This window comes from Moschus berezovskii, chromosome 20 (genome assembly GCF_049115385.1).
Source record: "Moschus berezovskii isolate FMDL1 chromosome 20, NW_MosBer_1.0, whole genome shotgun sequence".
Lineage (NCBI taxonomy): Eukaryota > Metazoa > Chordata > Mammalia > Artiodactyla > Moschidae > Moschus > Moschus berezovskii.
The window spans coordinates 36,539,970-36,561,118 of NC_142479.1; the positions used below are offsets into that span (position 1 = coordinate 36,539,970).

Consider the following 21,149-nt stretch of genomic DNA (forward strand, 5'->3'; position numbering starts at 1 on the left):
TCGGAAAGCTTGACGTGAGACTGTCTCGGTGCCCACTCCCAGCTCTGCTGCCTGCTGAAGGGCCTGGTACCTTGCCTCACCTCCCTTCTTCCTCCTCTGTGAGACGGGGCGGTAGTGAGCTTTCTTCATAAGTCGAAGTCCCGGAGATGGGTCCTGACAACACTGAGGACAGAAAGACAGGCGGCTCTTGAGCGTGGGGTACAGCTTCTCTGCAGTCCCTGCACTTTCCCCCAGCCCAGGCTCTGAACGCAGGAGTCCCCGGGGGCTGGGCTGGGTGGGGGCATGTCCTGTGTGAGCTCTCAGAACACCAGAGCTGGAAGCTTCCCCCCAGCTCCACCTCATTCTGCAAGTGAGGAAACTTGGAGCTCAGAGAGGAGAAATGAATTGTCCAAGTTCACCCTGCAAGGTACAGGAAGCCCACGCTTGAAGCAGGAAGGTCTCCCTGACCCTCCCTCAGCCCAGGGAGGGTGTGTTCAGGGTTCCCTCAGTCCCGCCCCCTACCCTGTCCAAGCTGCTCCACCCTGAAGTCTGATAGGAGTCTTCTTCCTGGCGGGGCTGTAACTGGGAAATCACTCTGGGCCCGGAGCCAGGCCCCGGGGCTGGGAATCCCAGCCTCTTGTCTGGGTAGAGCGGCCTTCTGGACAGCAAGGCCCCCCATCCCCACCCCCAACCAGAGGGCAGGCCTGCAGCTCCTTCCAGCCGCTACCTCTCCCCCAGACTAATCCCCCCCATCAAACAGACCAGCCTCATCTTGCCCAGAGCGCCCGCCAGTCTCAGGCTCAACTCTTGTCCAATGATGCTACCTGCAAGAGGGCCTGGTGAGTGCCACTTCCTGGGCTTTTCTAGGAAAATCCAGAGATTCTGGGAGGCAGAGCTGTGGTAGCCACATCCGTTTGGCTTGATCTTGACCCCAGACAAAAGGATCTGTCCTCTTCCCAGCTGACCTCATGGCCCTTGGACTAGCAGGCCCTGGACATGAATTGCTTGCAATGGGAGATGGGGGGCTGGAGGCTGACACTGAGTCTGAACCATTTCAGGAGGGTTGCTGGGGCTGGATGAGCGGGCATGGTGGGGGAAAGGAAGGGAGCAGAGAGGGAGATGAGAAAGGAAGGAGGAAAGGATGAGGGATGCAGGAAGGGAGGGAGGACGGGAAGGAAGTCAGGCAGACCCTCTCCAATCTGTGTCTGTGCCTCTCGCACCCTCACCAAGTCCTCCCCCTCCTCCTCCATCTCTTTGTCCCCCAAGGAGCCAGGCTTGGTCCCCCAGATGGACCCATGGACAGACAGGCTTGCCTGGAGCACACACATGAGCTCCTGTTACAGTCTTGGTTCTGACCCTGACCCTTAGAACACAGGACACCCTGGAGAAGGTCTCATTTGGGGATGTTCTCATAACCCCCCAAACAAAAAGAAATAAAAGAAGTTCCATTTCTTTCCCCAAGCTCCTTTCCTTGCGAATAACTCTGCAGAGCAAGACAGGCAGCTGAAAGAGTCAACATCCCTTCACCGGTTCTAAAAGGCATCTTTCCATCGAGGGCTGTGCTTTCCTACCCTTAGCCCCAGCTTCAGCATCCCCAGGGACAGATATCCGTGTTCGTTCTAGACATCTTGTGGGGTGAGGGAAGCCTGGAATGCTGTGGGCTTTTCTTTATAGCAGCCCTGGTTGGAGAATCACCATTTTACAGGTAAGGCCACAGAGGCTCTGGAAATTGAGTGCCCACTGTCACACAGCGACTAGCTCTGATGTCTGCTGGTGGCCAGGAAGGAGGTTCCCCAAAGTCTGAGATCTTGGCCCAGAGCCCACCCCAAGACTCCAGCCCTTGAGAGCCGCCAGACCTGCCTTATAAGCCCAAAGGCCGGATGGCCGGCTCGGGCACTGGGCCGGGCCTTGTAGGGAGACAAGGCATTGCTGCCAAACGCTCGGCCCCAGGACGGCCTCCCCTGCCTGGCTAAATTTAGCGGCTCTGTGAGCATGGAGGGGGCCTGTGTGCCTGTCCTGGAGGCCAGCCCAGGCCCTCAAGGGGGTCGCACAGGCTCCAAAGAGTCTTCTTGGCCATTCAGCGTCCCAAGGTTGCAGAGGCCACACCACCACCCGAAGAGGAGTTCAGCCCAAGCTCCCCAGACCATCTGGGCCAGCCTCAGTGTCCCAGGGACTCACCTGGTACCTCGGCCTCTCAGACACCGGCTGGAACAGGGCCCTGGGCAGGTCTAAATGGACTGTCTGGGGGATGTGTGGGGAGAGCAGGCATCCATGCGGAGGCCACGGCAAGGGTCCCCAGGCTGGCATCTCCCCACCACCCAGGCCTTGCATGGCTTCTCTGGCCTCTTCTACCCCCAACTATGGGCCATGATCTGGCTGGAGCCCCTCTACCTGAGTGTCCGAGGCATTGCAGTCCCTTGGTTCTCCTCCATGCTTGGGGGTCATTTCCCCTTGGCTCTCAGCCTCTTCCTGCCCCTGGAATGTGGGGCGACTTGGGGCTGGCCTGGGCCCCTGCACTGCACACTTTGCAGGCAGGCAAACATCCAGAGGTCCACCTCCTGCTGATGCTGAAGATGCTACACCCACAGCAGCCACATACCCACAGCCCCCTCTGGCCCCCGCCTCTTTTCTCTTTCTTCTAAATCAAACTGCATTAGGGTGTAAATTTGTTATTGTCGTTCAGTAGCTTGGTCGTGTCCAGCTGTTTGTGATCCCATGGACTGCAGCCAGACACTCCTCTGTCCATGGGATTTTCCAGGCAAGAATACTGGAGGGGATTGCCATTCCCTCCTCCAGGGGATCTTTTGTCCCAGGGATGGAACCCAGGTCTCCTACATTGTAGGCGACTTCTTTACCATCTGAGCCACCTTACATGCAATCACATATACCCATCTTAGTCACACAGTTTGAAGAATTTTGACAAATGCCTGCAACGCACCCCCACCCCCACCGCAATCCATCCCTCTTGTACCTTCCTCCCGCCCCTTTGCTGTCAATCTTCTCCGGCTCCCAGCCCGGCTCTGTTACTAGATTTGTTTTGCCTTGTCTAGAATTTCACAGAGCTGGAATTGCTCAGTAAGGGCTGTTTTTTGGTTCTGATTTCTTTTCCTCAGCACCAGGGTTTTCAGCGTCATGAATTCTGTTGCACTGATTTTTATTGCTGGCGGAGGGGGGTGTTGCCTTTCCACAGTATGGACACACCACAGTTTGTTTATCCTTCCCCGTCGATGGACGTCTGGGTTGTTTTAGTTTGGGGCCACAGTGAATACAGCTGCTGTGGACCCCTGGGTTCAGGTCTGTGTGTGGACATGTCCTCATTTTGTGTGTTTGCTCTTCCACTTCTCCCAACGCAGCCCCAGTGGGCCTCCCTCCCAGATGTGGGGTGTAGTGGGGGGGACACAGAAGCACAAAATCCTGGCCTCTGGAGGAAGCAAGGGCAAGGCCATGGGCATTTTGGTGGCTGCCATCCCTGATCCAGACTGAAGCATGCCGGGGCTTTCCCCGGAATTCCCTCCTGGGCCCGCGCCCGTGAGGTAGGAAACCTCTGTTTACCTTGGCCGCCCCGTCTTGGCCCATCAGGCTCCATGCTGTGTGCTGGACAAGGCCGGACTTGGGCAGGCCTGAGGGGTGGGGGCGGAGGCAAAGCAGGCTTGGCCACGCGCCCCAGAGGCTGCCAGGAGCCCTGGAGCCCGCCTGTGTCCTTGAGCAGACCCCCAGGCCCATCATAGGGCCACTCACTGCCTGTCTGTCAAGATGAGGGCCAGTTAGATGATCAGGCCAGACAGAGCCATGCCTGGCCCATCTCATAGAGCTGGTTGAGGACGCCCAAGATGAGGTGTGTGTAAAGGCTCTGTGATCTGAAATGGACCTTGTACAAGGGGGAAACCTTTTCAATCCCAGGTCCTGCGGTAAGCTGTGTCAAACCCTGTCCCCCAAATAAAACCTGGCAGCTCCTAAGGGCAGGTACTGCCTGCTCTGGTCATGGCCAGCTTCCTGGATGTCCCATCCGTGCTTTGCACGGGGCCCTCTTGCTCAGAGAAGACCTGCATGTGTGGTTTACTGCTCTGTGGCCACTGCTATGAAATTCTTTGAGACTTCCCTGGTGGTCCAGTGGGTAAGACTTCACCTTCCAATGAGCGAGGTGTGGGTTTGATCCCTGGTTGGGGAGCTAAGATCCACACGCCTCAGGGCCAGAAAACCAAAAAGTGCAAAACAGGAGCAATGATGTGGCAAACTCAACGAAAACTTTAGATATGGTCCCCGTCAAAAAAAGAAAAGAAATTCCTAATCTTTGAACAAGAGGCTCCCATTTTCACTCTGCACTGAGGCCCACTGGTTATGGAGCTGGTCCCACCTCTGGCCCTGTGGGCAGGGCCCGAGTCCCCTCCCCAGGGCAGTGAGTCCTCCCTTAAGAGAAAACGAGGGAGGCAGGGGACCCTGGCTCTTCCCTTCCCAGAGCCCCCAGTCCCGGAGGGCAGGGCCGTCTGGGCGAGTCAGGAGTTCATGACAAGCAACCTCACGGGGTCCCTGGACAGGGTGAGCCTCAGGAAGTCCTGGGGGGATGCATTCAAGTGGGGCTGGTAAGGACCAGAGATGGACGGTACCTGGGGAGAGACAGGACCCATGGAACAGCCGGGGCTGGGGTCCCCTCTGTGGGGAACATGGGACCCCTGATATTCAGGCTCCAGGCCCAGGCCTGCTTCCCATGGACCCCGCCCAGCCTCGTTTCCCCATGAATGACGTGTAAAGGCCTTTGATCACGTGCCCAAACTGTCGAGTGCTGTGCACCTAAGGAGAAGGCGGTCATGCCAGAGACTCGACTCCAGAAGTCAGGGTCTCCCCTGCCCCTTGTCTGACGAGATCTCTGGCTAGGGGCATGGGAGCCCCAGATCTTGCTCATGGATCCTGGGGGAGGGGGCCCAGGGGGTGGGAGCCCCCAAGGGAAGCACGGAGCGGGCAGAGACGGGGGCCCGCTCCCCAGGAAACACAGTGATGACCCTCACGGCCCCAGACACTCAACCTTTATTTCTCTACCAGACTGCAGGTCAGCAGGTGGGTACAGGCCGCCGCCCCTCCCCTCTGCCCTCCTCCCCTACAAAGACAAGGAGACTCTGGGTCCTCTCACTTTCAAGAGAAGGGAGGGCAAAGGCACGGGAGGGGCCGCTGCATGTTGAGCCCATCTGTCTGCAAGGCAGGCCGAGGGGGCTTTTGATTCTGGGGACCAGGATGGGACGTGGGTCTTGATTTACAAATAAAATAATCACTCTGTACACTCTTGAGGAGGGGCAAGGACGCAGTCACTGCTCACTGCTGCTTCTGTGCCGAGCTAATCTTTGCCGGAGGGGCAAAAGATGAGTGGAGAGGAACATGTGTGTCCCTCGAACGCTCTCTTCTCTCCACGGAGGGGATCCAGGTGCATGTGGGTCCCTCCAGCAAGGACGGAGGGAGGGAATGTGCCCTTGATAACTAGCCATTCTCAGTGACAGACACCCTTTTGGCTCATGGGTGTGCGGGGGGCAGGGGCAAAGACTAAGGCCAAGGATCATCCGGCCATGCAGAGTTGGAGATGGTTGAGCCCTGGGCTGGGTGGCAGGGCACAGTGTTCAGCGATCCCACGGAGGTCTCAGGTCTCAGGCAGCAGGAACACAGGGGGCAACTCCATCCTCTGCTTGGTAGGGTAGTTAACGCAGAGATGGCATGTTTTGTTTGCTTGGAACAGAGAACCCTGAGTCTGGAGCTGAGGCGGGCAGGCTGGGCATGTCCCAGTAAAGGGGGATCCCTGCTCAGCCCCCCTCCCCCACCCCGTCCCTCTCTGTGAGTCTTCAACTCCCTGCATGGATAAACAGAAACAGGCTCAAGCCCTCGTGAGTCGATTCCGAGGAAGCCGAGTGAATTGGAGCGGGCTGTCTGTCCTCGCTGTGCACAGCCGGGTCCGGATGTCCCCTCTTCACCCTGGGGCTGACCAGGCCCCAGACCAGGCACTCACTGAGAGTGAGATCAGAGTGGTTCCCAGAACTCCATCAGTGTAGACACGCCCGCAGGTCGCTGAGGGCATGCCCCGCCTCAAAGCAGGGGAAGCGCTCGGAGTGTGAGCGTGCGCGCTTGTGGATCCGGGCAGGAGGGCTCTGGGCCAGCTCCGGCCTCTGGGCAGGCCCCTCACAGGCTGCAGATCCTGGCCTGGAGCCCAGAGACCCGAATCACAGAGCCCCCAGGCAGGAGGGAGTGGGGACGGAGACCCCAGGCCAGGCCTGGCAGTGAGCCCAGTGAGCAAGCAGGAGAGTGTGCAGGTGGGTGGGGGGTGCGGCGGCAGCGGCGACGCTCAGGCACCTTCACTCTGAGCTACATGCTGGAGACTCCACTCTGCTCCCCGCACTCACTTCTGGCCCCTGTCTTCTGGAAGAAAACCCGAGAGCGTGTGAAGACGTACACCTGGGAGAACACATCCAGGCTGGCTCCCTTGGGGCCCTTATGGCCTCCTCTTCTCCCGGGAGAGTCCCATTCTCCCACAGCATCTCTCGGTCGGCCCCCAGCCCTGCTACATCCCTCTGGACATCCCGGGGCTTCCTTCGCCCCCACGTGTTCCATCAACACCCCCAGAGAATCCGATGCACCTTCCCCTCTTGGTTTCCAGTCTGGTGAACCACCTCCCCCCAGGAACAGGTCCAGGAACCAAGCCACCCTGAGGCCTCACCCATCTCTCGTCCTCTGCTGCCTCAAGGCCTCTCACCAACACCCTCCTGCCCCTGGCATCATGCTGCAGACTCAGCCCACTGCTCCCTTCCATGGCTCCCTAACCGCCATCAGAATAAACCCCAGGCCCGCCTCGCATCTTGAACCCTCCCAGATCGGTCCACACGCAATCTCTTCAGGCCTCCCGCCCCACTCAGCGAGGCCCACAGGCCTCCGCCTGACAGACGCTCAGCCACACCTGGGCAGCGCCAGGAGGTGGAGCACGAGGACACCCCGCAACCCCCCAGGGCTGACCCAGCACTCGCAGTCCCCTGCAGGACACACTCCTCATAAATCGTGGGGAAGTCAAGAGCATCAGTCCTCTGCAAAACTTCCCTAAAAGGCCACCAGGCTGGCTTGGGAACATAACAGGGTCTCCCGTCTCACCCCCGCCCTGGCTGCCTTTAGGAGACCCAAGGGACTGCGGCCGCACGGGGCAGAGCTGTCTGGGCTGCCAGCGGGCACACTCCACCCTATCTCTCTGATGTGGGCACAGATGCCCAGCCTGCAGGCCCCCCGCCACTCCTGACAGCCGAGCATCACGATCACAAGCCAAGCCTCACCAGGACCACAGTCAACATCTCAGGTTATTGGTGGAGGCGGAGGCATTGCCTGGGACGAGTTCACCCTGGGCCTCAGCGTCTCCCCTCCCAGACCAGCTCTACAGGCCCCAGCAGTCTCCCTACCTCTAGCTTTGCCCCCATCTGCCCTCCATGGTAATCCCAGTTCTTCCTATGCCTCCACCCTTCTGTGGCTTCCACTTCCCTGAGGACAATGTCCAGGGTCCTTACCTTGGTAATCGAGGCCTCTGCCCCACTCTGGCCTCACCCCTGTACCCTGCACTCTGAGCCCCAGCCCCACTAAAGAGCCCAGCTCCTCTTCCACCAAGTTCAATCCCCCCCTTTCAAACCTCTGCTCAAACCCTACTTCTTCTATAAATCACCCCAACCCCAGCCTGGCAGGGACTGCTCCCTCCCTTGTCCCGTCCTGCTAGGGGCCTGCTCCCCTCCCCGACCTGGCCAAATCCTCCATCATCCAGCAACCAGCACTGGAACAGTGCCGGAAACAGAGGCTTCTCCCCTTGGCTGAGAAATATCCTCACTTGGGAGTCTTCTTGAGAAAATGTGTGGAACCTCTTGGCCAAAGAAAGCTCTTGAAGACATGAAGCTGTCTGTGCTGCCCACATCCCCAGGAGGCTTGACGGTGGAGTTGAGTGAGCGTGGCCAAGGTCAAGCCTTCTGGGTGGACCACCCCACAACTCTGCAGTCCAGCCAGAGTTTGGGGTACCGAAGATAGAGTTTCAGATGACAGAGCCAGTTCCTCCTTCACCTCCCCCAGAGCATCCAGCGTGCTCAGTCGCTTCAGTCGTGTTCGACTCTTTGTGACCCTATGGACTATAGCCCACCAGGGCCCTCGGTCCATGGGATTCTCGAGCATCCAGAGGTGGAGCCAGAAAGAACCCCGCAGCAGGCACAATGTTGTGTCCAGCTCCCCTCCCCGTACCCGTGGCTTCCACTGCCACCAGCTCCACTTTCCCCTCTGGCTGAGCTCCCCTTTTCCCTCACATGTCTGGTCACCCTGTGGACAGACTTGGGGTGGGCCAGCTTCTCCAGAGAGTGGAGGCCAAATTGTTTTGGCCTTTTTAATATGACAAAATATCTGCAGTGCCCAGGAGGGCTGGCCAGCATGGGAGATAGGGGCTGATTGATTGCCTTGGCCCCTGTGGAATGCCAGACACGTGATCTATTTATAGCCCCCCACCCCCACCCCAGGCATTCCCCTCCTGGGCCCGGGATACATTCCTGCCAGAGGTGGCCCTTAAGGACCCACCCAGCTGCTCCAGCGCAGGCCTCAGTCATCTCTGGGCCTAACATGGGCCAGCAGCCTGGCCACAGACCCAAGGCCTTGGCTCTAAGTCCCAGGTTTCTCACCCCTGCTTCCTCCCTGTCTGGGCAGTTCAGAGAGTGAGAACGATCCCACCTCCCTGCCCTCGGGAGGTTCAGAGCTGCCCGCTCTCTGACCCCCTGGCAGAGGTGGGTAGAGATGGACAGCATGCCCCAGCCCACTCCCCCACACACCACCCCCCACCCTGCCCTTCTGCCTTCCATTCCCGAGGTAAGACAGACCCAGAGATGGGAACTCAGAAAACGCCCCTTTCACCCACCCACAAGGTGACACCAAAGAGGCCGACCCAGTGCGGTCTGGGGTCCCAGAGGAGACAGTCAGCGGCCGCCCACTCTGTGTCTGGGAGGCCGTCCTGAGAGTACCTGCATTGCGACAGGCTCAGCTCAGAGAAGTAAGAGGGGAAGACCCAGAGGACGGCACAGCGGGCCGGGCTGGGTAGGGCTGGCAGCAAGCGAGGATAGCGAGGTGGCCTGGCCCTGAGCAGTGCTCCCATCGGCCGCCCGGTGAGCCCAGGGCCCCGGCCCCTGCCAACACCCACTGCAGACTGGGGGTGGAGGCAGGCGGGGCGGCGGGCTGGAGGCAAGCCGGTGGGGGGAGTCTGGGGCCTCCACTCACCATCCACGTGCTTCCGGGACAGGTACTTGAGAGCCTCGTCGAGCAGGATGACAGGCAGAGATATCTGGAGCACCGCCACCCACTGGCGCCCATTCAGTGGGGTCACTTGGAAGATGAGCTGGGATGGGGGTGTCTTAGTTAAAGGAAGGAGTGCCCAGAGCCCCCCAGATCCACCGCTTCACACACCCCTGGCTACACGGACTCTTCACAAGCACGGCTAAGACGTGCCTCCGGTCCCGCCTCCAGATCTGTGTCCACTTAGTCTCCTCTGCCCCAGGCACCCTCCCCTGGCCTCACCCGCAGGACCATGCCCTTCTGTCCTGGTGGGAAGTGGGAGGGATTCTGCACTGGGAAAGGGCATCATCTTTCCTCCTGGCCCAGCCTTGGGGGACCTCTTCTTTTTTTTCTATTTTTTTTCTCCCCCCAGACCTGTTCTGTTCCCCAAGTCTCGGGGGGGATGTCCTGAAGTGGGGGAACATCTGGCTGACCAGGGTCCAGCTCCATGTGGTCATCGAGCACCATCAGACCTCTCCCCCATCACAGCCACCCGGCAGTTTTCATCACAAAGAGGCCCCGGAAAGGCCCAGCCTCAGAGGAGAGTCACGGCCCTGTGACCCCAGGAGCCGGAGGAGGGGAGCAGGGCTGGGCACGACTCACAGGCAGGGGCGGCACAAGCAGAATGAGGAAGTGCAGGGCCATGGACATGGCCACGGCCGCCAGCAGCCAGGGGTTCAGCCAGGGCGGCATCCGCAGCAGTGACTGGTTCTCCGACACGCTGTTGAGGCACACGGGGCACTCACTTCAGGCCAGGATACGGGCAGGCCCTGCTCTGGTGCCCCCGTCCCCCAAGTGAGGTGCAGGGAGGAGCTAGTCTGAGTTCAGCGTTGTCCTTTAAGATCCGGAGCGCTTCTGGGAATGCAGCCGGGGGTGTGTGTGGCTATTGCCCACTCAGCCCCCAGGGGCCAGTCCTGGGGCTCAAACCCCCTTTCTCTGACCCTCAGACCTAATCCTGGCCCTTCTATTTCCTCAGACCTCAACCATGTCTCCCTTGATCCCCTGGATCCCAATTCTTGCCCCTATCGGTTCTCAGAACCCTTCTCTGGACCCTTCTGATCCTCAGACTGTAATTCTGGACACCTCCAACCCCAATCCTGGGCCCCTACTGACCCTCAGCCCCCGTCCCAGCCCCCGCTTCAGGCCCCTCTGCCAGCCCACCTGTTCAGGGCATTGCACATCTCAATGGTCACCAGCACAGACAAGGCCATGGTCGTGGGGAAGCGTGACTCAAAGACCTCGCAGTCAATGCCGGCAAAGAGCGGGTTGTCCTCAGAGCACTTCAGGAAGTTCCTCTGGAGGCACCCAGGTGAGATGGGGTGCAGGCAGAAAGAAGAGTGGTCAGGGGTGGGACCAGGGCATGGGAAGAGGGAAGCCTCACTCACCCCCTCACCCTCAGCTTACATCTGAGGACACGGTACGGCCAGTGCTGCTGTGGGAGGGCCCAGGGAGGGGTGCTCGCTCACCCAGGATGGGGACAGAGGGGCTGCACTATGCCAGGGAGAAGGGCAAGATGTTCTGGGGTGGGATTGTGGTGAGAAAAGGGGAGACAGCTGGTATTAGGCTGGGGAGGACAGCAGGGGGCCCTGGAATCAGGGGGGTGAGGGCCTGAGTATCAGAGGTGCAGGGGTTGGGGGAGGCAGTGATTAACTGAAGCCACCAAATGAGTTGGGCTTCCCTGGTGGCTCAGAGAGTAAAGAATCTGCCTGCAATGCAGGAAACCCAGGTTCGATTCCTGGGTTGGAAAGATCCCCTGGAGAAGGAAATAACCTACTCCAGTATTCCTGCCTGGAAAATCCCATGGACAGAGGAGCCTGGTGAGCTACAGTCCATGGGGTTGCAAAGAGTCGGACACAACTGAGTGACTAACGCCAGGTAAGTAAATGCATATGAAAATCGATCAGCAAAATTATACTTGAATAGAATTCACCTTTGGCTGGTAGAAGATGAGGCTGTGAGCGTGTGTGCTAAGTCGATCCAGTCATGTCCAACTCTTTGCAACGCGACCCTATGGACTGTAGGAGCCAGGCTCCTCTGTCCATGGGATTCTCCAGGCAAGGATACTGGAGTGGGTTGCCATGCCCTCCTCCAGGGTATCTTCCTGACCCAGGGATCAAACGCAAGTCTCATGTCTCCTGTACTGGCAGGTAGGTTCTTGACCACGAGTGCCACCTCGGAAACCCAGAAGATGAGGCTACTGGGGCCCTAGTCACGATTATTAAATAAGATTCCATTCACACCTCTCTTCATTTCTGCCACTGAAATCGAGCTCTACCAGACCTGCCCTTCGCTCGTGACAAGGCCTAACACATGCATGGTCAGGTGCAGGCTTGCTACACGGCTTCTCCACAATGAACAAGGAGCTCTCAGGACTAGATAAGGGAGGTGGCGCTTGCCCCTGTGGCCCCAGGGGAGTTTTCTTCCTGCCCCTGAACCTTGCTCTCAGAAGCTGCTGTAACAGGATACTGAACTGAGGCCACTCGTGAGAACTTCCGTCTCGTTCTCTTCCGCAGCACGGGGATTCGCGTGAACATTCACAACCATTACACAGCTCTGTTCTCCAACATCTGGCCCCTGGAACCTCCTCTGAAACAGTGATCCTTTTAACATTAAAGTTTAGAAATGAGGGCCACATGCTGCGAAAATAAGCCTCAAAGAGAAATCTGTAAAATGATCGGCAGCCTGACCTCCTGCCCAGGAAATCCATTCCTCATTCCCCACAGGGCATAAACGCGGGTAGAGCGACTCTGTCAGCCCAAAGGGACTGCTGGTTCTTTCCTCTTTCATGTACAATGCAAAATGATAAGACCATGGCTTGGCTAGACTTCTCTCTTGACAAAGAGATGGAGAGTCTTATTTAAATCAACAGAGGGAATTTCTCCAAAAAAACTGAGCTCCAGTATTTGGGACAAGTGCACAGTTTTATTTGGCACTGATCACAGGGCAGAGAAAATGTCCTAAACTTTGAAACCACCCGACTGACCGAGAGGACAAATGTTCTTTCGGGCTGTGTCACCACCGTCAGGCCTCACCTCCAGATCTTAACAGTAAGGACCTTCCTCCCATTTGGGCACGTGTGTGGTTGCACCCCTATGCCCGTGCACAGGGAAGACAATGAGAATAGGATCACAAGGAGATGTTTCAACAGATAAACATCCTGGGACTTCCCTGCTGGCACAGTGGGTAAGAATCCGCCTGCCAGTGCGGGGGACACAGGTTCGATCCCTGGAAGACTCCAACTGCCGCAGAGCCACTAAATCCTGAACAACTGAATTCCACATGCCCTACAGCCTGGGCTCTGCAAAAGGAGAAGCCAAGGCAATGAGAAGCCCGTGTGTTGCAATGAAGAGTAACCCCTGCTCACAGCAACTAGAGAAAACCCACGCACACCAATGAAGCCCCATCACAGCCATACAGAAACAAAAACACCCTGCCCAGTTCCGACCTTCTGGGTTTCAGCAGTGAGCACCTGCATTATGCCTGGGTCATGGGCCACAGTGCTTAGGGGCTGGAACTTCTGCCTCACAGTTTCATCGTGAGCACCCCTCCCCTGCAGGGTGGCAGGCCTGTTTCTTTGGGTGAAGCTACTGTTCTCCCTACTCCTTCCCTTGGCTTCCCTGGCTATTTCCCATTCGCCTTCACCTGTGAGCCTCCCTCTGGGTTTCACAAACATTTACATAGCTCTTACCACGTGCCAGCTGCTGGTTTAGGTGCTTTATATGTACTGACTCGGGTAATTGCCTGGATAGCCCCATGAGGCAGGGTCTATTACCCAGGTTATATGGGTGGAGAAATGAACAGAGAGGTTAAGCAGTCTGTTCCAAATCACACAGCTCGTGCGTGACAGAACCAGGGTGTGAACCTGGGCAGCCAGAATCTACTCTCCTGCCTTTATTCCTCCAGGAATGCTAGCGGGGCTCCAGGCACCTCTCCTGAAGTTCCAACAGCTGCAGCTGAGAGTTCTACTTTAGGTCTAACTCTTGACCACCTCCGAGTTCCACTGCCTCCTGCCTTTTCTCTGCGGAAGCACTGCTCACCGTAAAACGTGACCGCCCATTTCCCTGGCTCTCTCCCCGACCAGACGGGCCACTCTCTGCAGATACTCTGCCATGTCAGTCACCACCATTGCTCTAGCAAATTGTGCCTGGCACGGTCAGTGCCTAACAGCCACTTCTTGAGCAAGTGGATACATGAGAAATGAAATGACCTGAGGACAGTTGGGAAGGTGGCCCCAGGGGGACTGAGGACTGACTGCTGGTGGGTATGGGATGTGTGTCTAGCAGGACTCCGGGGGTCTGGCTGGGGTGACCGGGGAAGAGACAGAACTGAGATGTAGATGGAAGAAGAGGGAATTGTTTGCAAAAAGGCAACTGATTTTGACTTTGGATGTGCTGAGTGCACTGGGACCATGGGATATCCCATAGGAGGTGTGCATGGGACTGCGCAGAAGGGTGATATGGGGGGAAGTCCCTGGAGATTTGGGGCTCATAGCACAAAGGATGGTGATGGGACAGGAGGAAGGCTGTAGCAGGATGGTCAGCACATCCCCACTCTCCACCTGCCGCCCCCACAGGAGCTGCAATGGCAGGTGTCTGATCTATCTGCCGAGGGCTGGGGGCCATCAGCCTTTGGGATAACGGTCTGGGCCCAGGTTCTGCACTGCTGCCAGGAGGGGAGCCCCATGTGCTTGAGGGCTGGTGGGAGAAAGAAAGCACACCCAGCTGCCTCCACCTAGCTGTGAACCCCGGAAAGAGCCCTCACACTGCCCCTGGTGGTGGGGAAGACTGTGCTTCCCTGACACACCCAAAACGGGGTCAGGAAGTCGGGGTCCCTCTCCTGAGCTCTTCTGTCTACAGGAAAACAGAAAGGCAAGCACACCAGAGGAAGGAAAGTCTACATCCAGGCAGCTCTCTCCTTTAAACCAGAAACCCACAACTAGCCTGGCCAGAATTGCTGAGAAGGCTCTTTCAAGCAAAGGAGATGCATTGGCTGCTCAGACACAGGGACAGATGGACAGACAGCAGTTGAGGTCAGGATAGAGGTGGCGTCTCCGTGCTTGCTTCCAGAGCTGGGCTGAACTAAGCCAGGCCTGTGGTGTGCACCTGCCTGCCAGGGGACTTCATGAGGTCAATGGGTCCTTTCCCCAAGAGACAGGTTGGCTATAAAAGCCTGGCAGATTCCTTCCCTCCACTATTGATCACTTAGTCTGACCCTCTGCCAAAAGTTCCACCATTTAGGTGCTCCTATCACTGAGCCCTCAATGTTTGGGAAGTGTCCCAGTAAAGGTAAGGCTTCCAGGCAGTGAAGCCCTGAGGCCCCCTGTAACTGAATGACAGGGGGAGCGAGCAGCCTCTTCTCTGGCTCAGGGGCTGTGCTGCTGTCTCTAGGCTTCTGGCGGCTTCTGAGCTTGTTTCCTTAAGTGGTGGGTGTCTACAGGTGTGCAGGGGTGGGGAGGGACAGCCACCGGCCACCCGTGGGGTTCTGGATTCCCTCTCTCCTGGAACTCCAACAACAACATGGGCTGTGAGTTCTACCTCTCAGATGACCCCAGTGGGCTTCCTGGCCATCCCCTGCTTACCAGCTGGTAGAAGGTGACCTGCGGTCCCTCGGCATCATATAGGAACCACCAGGTGGCAGCAGCCACTGTGGCCAGGCCGACGTACACTGTGGGGAGGGCAGGAAGAAACTGGCTAGAGTGGACGCCTGTGGTTTTCTGGCGTCTGTTCCCCTTTCCCGATAACTTGCTGAATCTGTCAGGGAACCGTTCTCTCCCTTTAGGATGCAGCGCCTCCCCTCGGGGTCAGCAGTGGCCCTGACGGGCAGTCAGCAGCTGCTCATCCCTGGTCACAGTGATTGGCAAGGAGATAAGCAGGTGACACAACACGGGTGGATTACAGGCCTGAGCATTTCATCCTATTTCCACAGGAGTACTAGAAAAGACTCTGATGCTGGGAAGGATTGGGGGCGGGAGAAGGGGACGACAGAATGAGATGGCTGGATGGCATCACCGACTCGATGGACATGAGTTTGAGTGAACTCTGGGAGTTGGTCGTGGACAGGGAGGCCTGGCGTGCTGTGATTCATGGGGTCGCAAAGAGTCGGACACGACTGAGCGACTGAACTGAACTGAATAGGATAAGATTCTTCTGCTTTATTTGGGATTGTAATGGGGCAAGTTTGAGGGCTGGAGCTTTGGCAACCATCCTGCCATCCCAAGGGGCACCTGCTTAAGAATGAAGCTCAGGCAGAGCTAAAATATGCCACTGACAGTCTGAGGGCTGGACCCAGACATGCCTGAAGCATACCTAGTCCTTTCAGTTACAAGAGTCCACATATAGTTTCTCTTGACATAAGCCAGGCTGAGTCATATTGGTCTGGAGTTTGTAAGTATAACTGATACAAGGGTCTTAGAAAACTCCAGGAATCCCTATGAAAGCTGGGGCCCCACTCACCTCCAATAGCCAGATATCGGAAGAAGAGCCAGCCACTGATGAGGGCCTCTCGAGGGTTTCGGGGTCGTTTCTCCATAATGTCCAGGTCTGGTGGGTTGAAGCCCAGGGCTGTGGCAGGTAGGCCATCCGTCACCAGGTTCACCCAGAGCAGCTGCACAGGGATCAGGGCTTCGGGCAGGCCCAGAATTGCTGTGAGGAAGATGCTGGAACCACAGTCATGGGCTTGAGCCCCCAGCAAATGGAAGGTCCAGCTGCGACTCACACCCCAGGCCCGGGAGTGCCCCCACTGTCTCTGCAGCAGCCCCGCCTCACTCTGCTAGTTCTGATGTGTGTGCACGAGTGAGAAATGGGTGCATACACTCTGTTCACACTGGGCCACCCCTGAACCCCCAGTCCCAGCTCTGGGGCCTGGATAGACCCACCCTTTAGGCCTCTCCCATTGAGGACAGGACACAAGTCCTCTTTTAAGACACACACACAGACACACATACATGGACAGTGCGTGCCTGAGCAGATACACATTTGTTCACAGATGTGTGCAAAAAACCTAGTGCAGGACACACAATCCCACAAAACACAAGCAAACATCTACACGCTTGCCCTGACGTGCACAGATGCAGAGTTCTTACACGGCCAGGCAAACATGCGCTCACCATTCGCCACAGGCATCACTCACATGTGAACCTAAGTGTGTACATGATTACATGCGAGCACAAATCCTTGGAGCTTGTACTCGTGCCCAAAGATGAACAGGAAGTCACATGCACACGTGTACACATGCCTCTCACTCAGGCACACACCATATGTGCACACACACACGAACACATTACTGCCCAAAGGTGAGGTGAGTTCTCCCATCTCGCAGGACTCTGAAAGTGCGAAGATTATGGCTGGAGGGATGCCAGGGGATTTCTCCAGCACCACCCTGGGGACTAAGGTACATCAGGGGTTCTGGAGAATGATGGGGTGTCCCCGTTCCTGCCCACCCTGAGTTGGGACTCTGGAAGGTCCCAGTCTTCCAGGGAAGGACATGGGTCCTGTCATCCCTGCAGCCCCATCCCAGGACCAGGCATTCTCCCTGTCGTCCCATCCCAGACCAGGCATTTTCCCTGTCCTGGGGATCCACAGCTGGTCCAGGGGGCTGGGAGGACGGAACACAGGGCTCACCAGACAACCTCGCCAACGTTGGAGGAGATGAGGTAGCGGATGAATTGCTTCATGTTGCTGTAGATGGCCCGGCCCTCCTCTACTGCAGCCACGATGGAGGCAAAGTTGTCGTCTGAGAGTACCATCTCTGCCGCCGACTTGGCCACAGCTGTGCCAGAGCCCATGGCAATGCCGATCTCTGCTTTCTTCAGGGCTGGGGCATCATTCACTCCGTCTCCTGTCTGAGGGCCAGGTTAGGGGGGTTCACACCTGAGAAACTTCCCTGACACCTGCCTGACTCCCCTCCTTCAGCCTGTCGCCAAGATTAGGGGTTGTCCCCGAGGAAGCAGACGACTGAATGGAACCAATGGTGAGGTCATGATTCTAGAAACTGATCTGGGGCTGAGGCTAAGGACAGGGCAGGGAGTGCAGAAAAGGACAAAATGGAGAAGAAGATCAAGTTCAAGGTCAGAGAAGATGGTGAGGTGAAGACGGGAAGAAGGCAAGGATGAAATCAAGGTGGGATGTCGGGTCAAAAATGAGACTGAGGTTAAGGACCAAGTTCAGGTCAAGTCAGGAATGAGGTGAAGGTCATGGCCCAGGTCAAGGGTCAGTTAAGGGTTGTAGTTAAGGTGACGGTTGCAGCCAAGGTGAAAGACAGGGTCAAGAATGGACTCATATTCAAGATAAAAAAGTTAGATTAAGGGAGAGATCAAATCCAGGCTATGGTCCCTATCAGGAATGATGTCATGGTAGAAGTCAGAGTTGATGTCAAGGTCAAGATTGAAGGCCAGATCAAAGTTGAGGTCAACATAAAGTAATAGATTGTGGTGGTGGGGGGTGTGCGGTCAATGTCAGGGATCAGATCAGGGTCCAGGTTGAATTGAGTAAAGGATCAGTTTAAGATGTTTAAGGTTGAGGTCAGGGACCAAGTCAGTATGGAGGTCAAAAATACGGGCCAAAAACAAGTTTACAGTCGTGGTCAAGGTTAGTGACCAGCTCATTATCAGGTCAAGACTGAGCCATATATAAGAATTAAGGTCAACGTAAAGGACTATGCCAGCAAATATGGAAAACTCAGCAGTGGCCACAGGACTGGAAAAGGTCAGTCTTCATTCCAATCCCAAAGAAAGGCAATGCCAAAGAATGCTCAAACTACCGCACAATTGCACTCATCTCACACGCTAGTAAAGTCATGCTCAAAATTCCCCAAGCCAGGCTTCAGCAATATGTGAACTGTGAACTTCCAGATGTTCAAGCAGGTTTTAGAAAAGGCAGAGGCACCAGAGATCAAATTGTCAACATGCGCTGGATCATGGAGAAAGCAAGAGAGTTCCAGAAAAACATCTATTTCTGCTTCATTGACTATGCCAAAGCCTTTGACTGTGTGGATCACAATAAACTGTGGAAAATTCTGAAAGAGATGGGAATACCAGACCACCTGACCTGCCTCTAGAGGAACCTGTATGCAGGTCAGGAAGCAACAGTCAGAACTGGACATGGAACAACAGACTGGTTCCAAATAGAAAAAGGAGTACATCAAGGCTGTATACCGTCACCCTGCTTATTTAACTCCTATGCAGAGTACATCATGAGGAACGCTGGGCTGGAAGAAGCACAAGCTGAAATCAAGATTGCCGGGAGAAATATCAATAACCTCAGATATGCAGATGACACCACCCTTATGGCAGAAAGTGAAGAGGAGCTCAAAAGCCTCTTGATGAAAGTGAAAGAGGAGAGTGAAAAAGTTGGCTTGAAGCTCAACATTTAGAAACCAAAGATCATGGCATCTGGTCCCATCACTTCATGGGAAATAGATGGGGAAACAGTGGAAACAGTGTCAGACTTTATTTTTTGGGGCTCCAAGATCACTGCGGATGCTGATTGCAGCCATCAAATTAAAAGCCGCTTACTCCTTGGAAGGAAAGTTATGACCAACCTAGATAGCATATTAAAAAGCAGAGACATTACTTTGCCAACAAAGGTCCGTCTAGTCAAGGCTATGGTTTTTCCAGTGGTCATGTATGGATGTGAGAGTTGGACTGTGAAGAACTGATCACCAAAGAATTGATGCTTTTGAACTGTGGTGTTGGAGAAGACTCTTGAGAGTCCCTTGGACTCCAAGGAGATCCAACCAGTCCATTCTAAAGGAGATCAGGCCTGGGTGTTCATTGGAAGGACTGATGCTAAAGCTGAAACTCCAATACTTTGGCCACCTTATGCGACGAGTTGACTCACTGGAAAAGACTCTGATGCTGGGAAGGATTGGGGGTGGGAGGAGAAGGGGACGACAGAGAATGAGATGGCTGGATGGCATCACCGACTCGATGGACATGAGTTTGAGTGAACTCCGGGAGTTGGTGGTGGACAGGGAGGCCTGGCGTGCTGTGATTCATGGAGTCGCAAAGAGTCAGACACGACTGAACTGAACTGAAATTACTGGGATAGGCTGGGGGTCAAGATTATAAACAGGTCAAGACGGCGGGGGGAGTGAGATCAAGGTTAAGGAAAAGATCAGTGTTGATAAAAAGGTCAGCAATCAATAATGAGACAGAACAAAAACAGACCAAACAAGTGTTCATCCAGAGGTGAAGGCATGAAAAGACTGGTATGACACAGTGTAACGCCACTGAACAATAAGCGAAAAATCATGGTACTGAATCCCTCAACAACATGGACAAACCTCAAAGGAAAAAAGCCAGACACAAACAGCAAATGCTGTACGATCCCACTCATGTGAAAATCCATGAGAGACAAAATAATCCATGATGAAAAAAAAAAAAAATCAGAGCAGAGATGGTGAGTTGTGGCCTGATGGAGAAGGTGTGTAAAGGAACCTCATGGGTTGATGGTAAAGTTCCCTCTTCTGTGTGAGGGCAAAGCGTACTGATGTCTACAACTGAGTCTGAAATGCTTAAAGATGGGTAGATGGACAGGAATGTGATAAAGCAAACATACCTATGCTATTTACAGACTCCAGGTGGCAGATATTTACAAGCATTCACTATAAAAATCATTTCAATTTCTCTTTGGGCTTGAAATTTTTTGAAATAAGATGTTGGGGAAAAATAAGAATGAAGCAGAGGCAGGGCTTGGCCAGTCGTTCTTTCTAAGCCCTGTGGTCAGTGCTTCCCACCATACGCCAGCCCACCACCTCCCCCAGGCTCCCAGCTTGTGGCCTCACCATGGCGGTGATCTCATTAAAGGACTGCAGGTTCTCCACAATGCGGGACTTGTGGGCAGGCTCCACTCGGGCGAAGCAGCGGGCCGTGCGGCAGGCATGGCGCTGCTGCTCAGGGCTGAGGTCATCAAATTCGCGGCCCGTGTAGGCCTTGCCCGCCACATCCTCCGTGGCCTCAAAGATGCCAAGCCGGCGGCAGATGGCCACGGCCGTGGCTTTGTTGTCCCCTGTGATCATGACCACACGGATGCCCGCCTGGTGGCAGCGTGCGATGCAGGCAGCCACCTCGGGCCTTGGAGGGTCCAGCATGCCCACGCAGCCCACGAAGGTCAGGTCCGTCTGTAGGGAGGGGGCAGATGCCAGCGGGGCCTGGACCCATCCTCAACCTGCCACCTGCCCAGTGCTGCAGGTGGACACACGGGCCCGGGGCCCCAACACCCACCTCCCACTGCACACCCACCTCATGTTGCAGGTGGACACACAGCCTTGGGGTCCCAGCACCCACCTCGTACTGCACAAACTTGCTGCAATCATCCAGTTGCATGTCCTCCTTCCTCGGGGGCATGTCTCGGGTGGCCAGTGCCAAGCAGCGCAGCGTGTCCAAACCTGAGCCCCAATCCTTGACCTTGGCCAGGATCTGCTCCCTAGAGGTGGTGTCCAGGGGTACCGTGCGGCTCCCCACACGGACTGAGCTGCAGCGCTCAATCACACTCTCAGGAGCCCCCTGCAGGAACGGGACAGGGGAGGAGACAACTCGGTCAGTCGGGACCCCTCCCTTCCCTCCTGCTTAACTGTGAGTTGAGGCCTAGATCTTGGGTAAGTAAGGTCACCCAAGGGGACACACAATAAGGGTCGCAACAGAATCCATCTTTAAAAAGGCTGGAGCAGGAACCAAGTGGGCCCCACTGTGAGAGAGCCCAGAGGGTGGGGGGGCTCACATAGAGTGTGATGCAGTGTGAAGCCCCCAGCAGAACATCCCCCCACCCAAGCAATTAGCCTGAAACTGAGAAGGCCTGACGCAGCATTCTGGGGGACAGGGTGGGAATGGCACCCTCCTGCAGACCCCGCTGCCCTGCCAGGCTGGTGCT

The 21,149-nt window shown here is 56.1% G+C and overlaps 1 protein-coding gene across 4 annotated transcripts in view; it reads right to left on the minus strand.

Moving 5' to 3' along the window:
- Positions 1 to 4,983: 4,983 nt before the first annotated feature.
- Positions 4,984 to 21,149, minus strand: part of ATP2A3 (ATPase sarcoplasmic/endoplasmic reticulum Ca2+ transporting 3) — a 35,182-nt gene continuing 19,016 nt past the window's right edge. The window contains exons 13-22 of one of the 4 annotated variants that reach the window (XM_088828794.1): positions 20,567 to 20,785; positions 20,065 to 20,400; positions 16,902 to 17,122; positions 15,735 to 15,937; positions 14,861 to 14,946; positions 10,444 to 10,577; positions 9,886 to 10,003; positions 9,229 to 9,346; positions 8,900 to 8,990; positions 4,984 to 6,372 (exon numbers count right to left, since the gene is read on the minus strand). In XM_088828794.1, coding sequence (XP_088684920.1) covers positions 6,309 to 6,372; positions 8,900 to 8,990; positions 9,229 to 9,346; positions 9,886 to 10,003; positions 10,444 to 10,577; positions 14,861 to 14,946; positions 15,735 to 15,937; positions 16,902 to 17,122; positions 20,065 to 20,400; positions 20,567 to 20,785 — 1,590 coding nt within the window. In that variant the 3' untranslated portion in view covers positions 4,984 to 6,308. The other 3 variants (XM_055403936.2, XM_055403926.2, XM_088828793.1) reach the window with 3 other exon arrangements.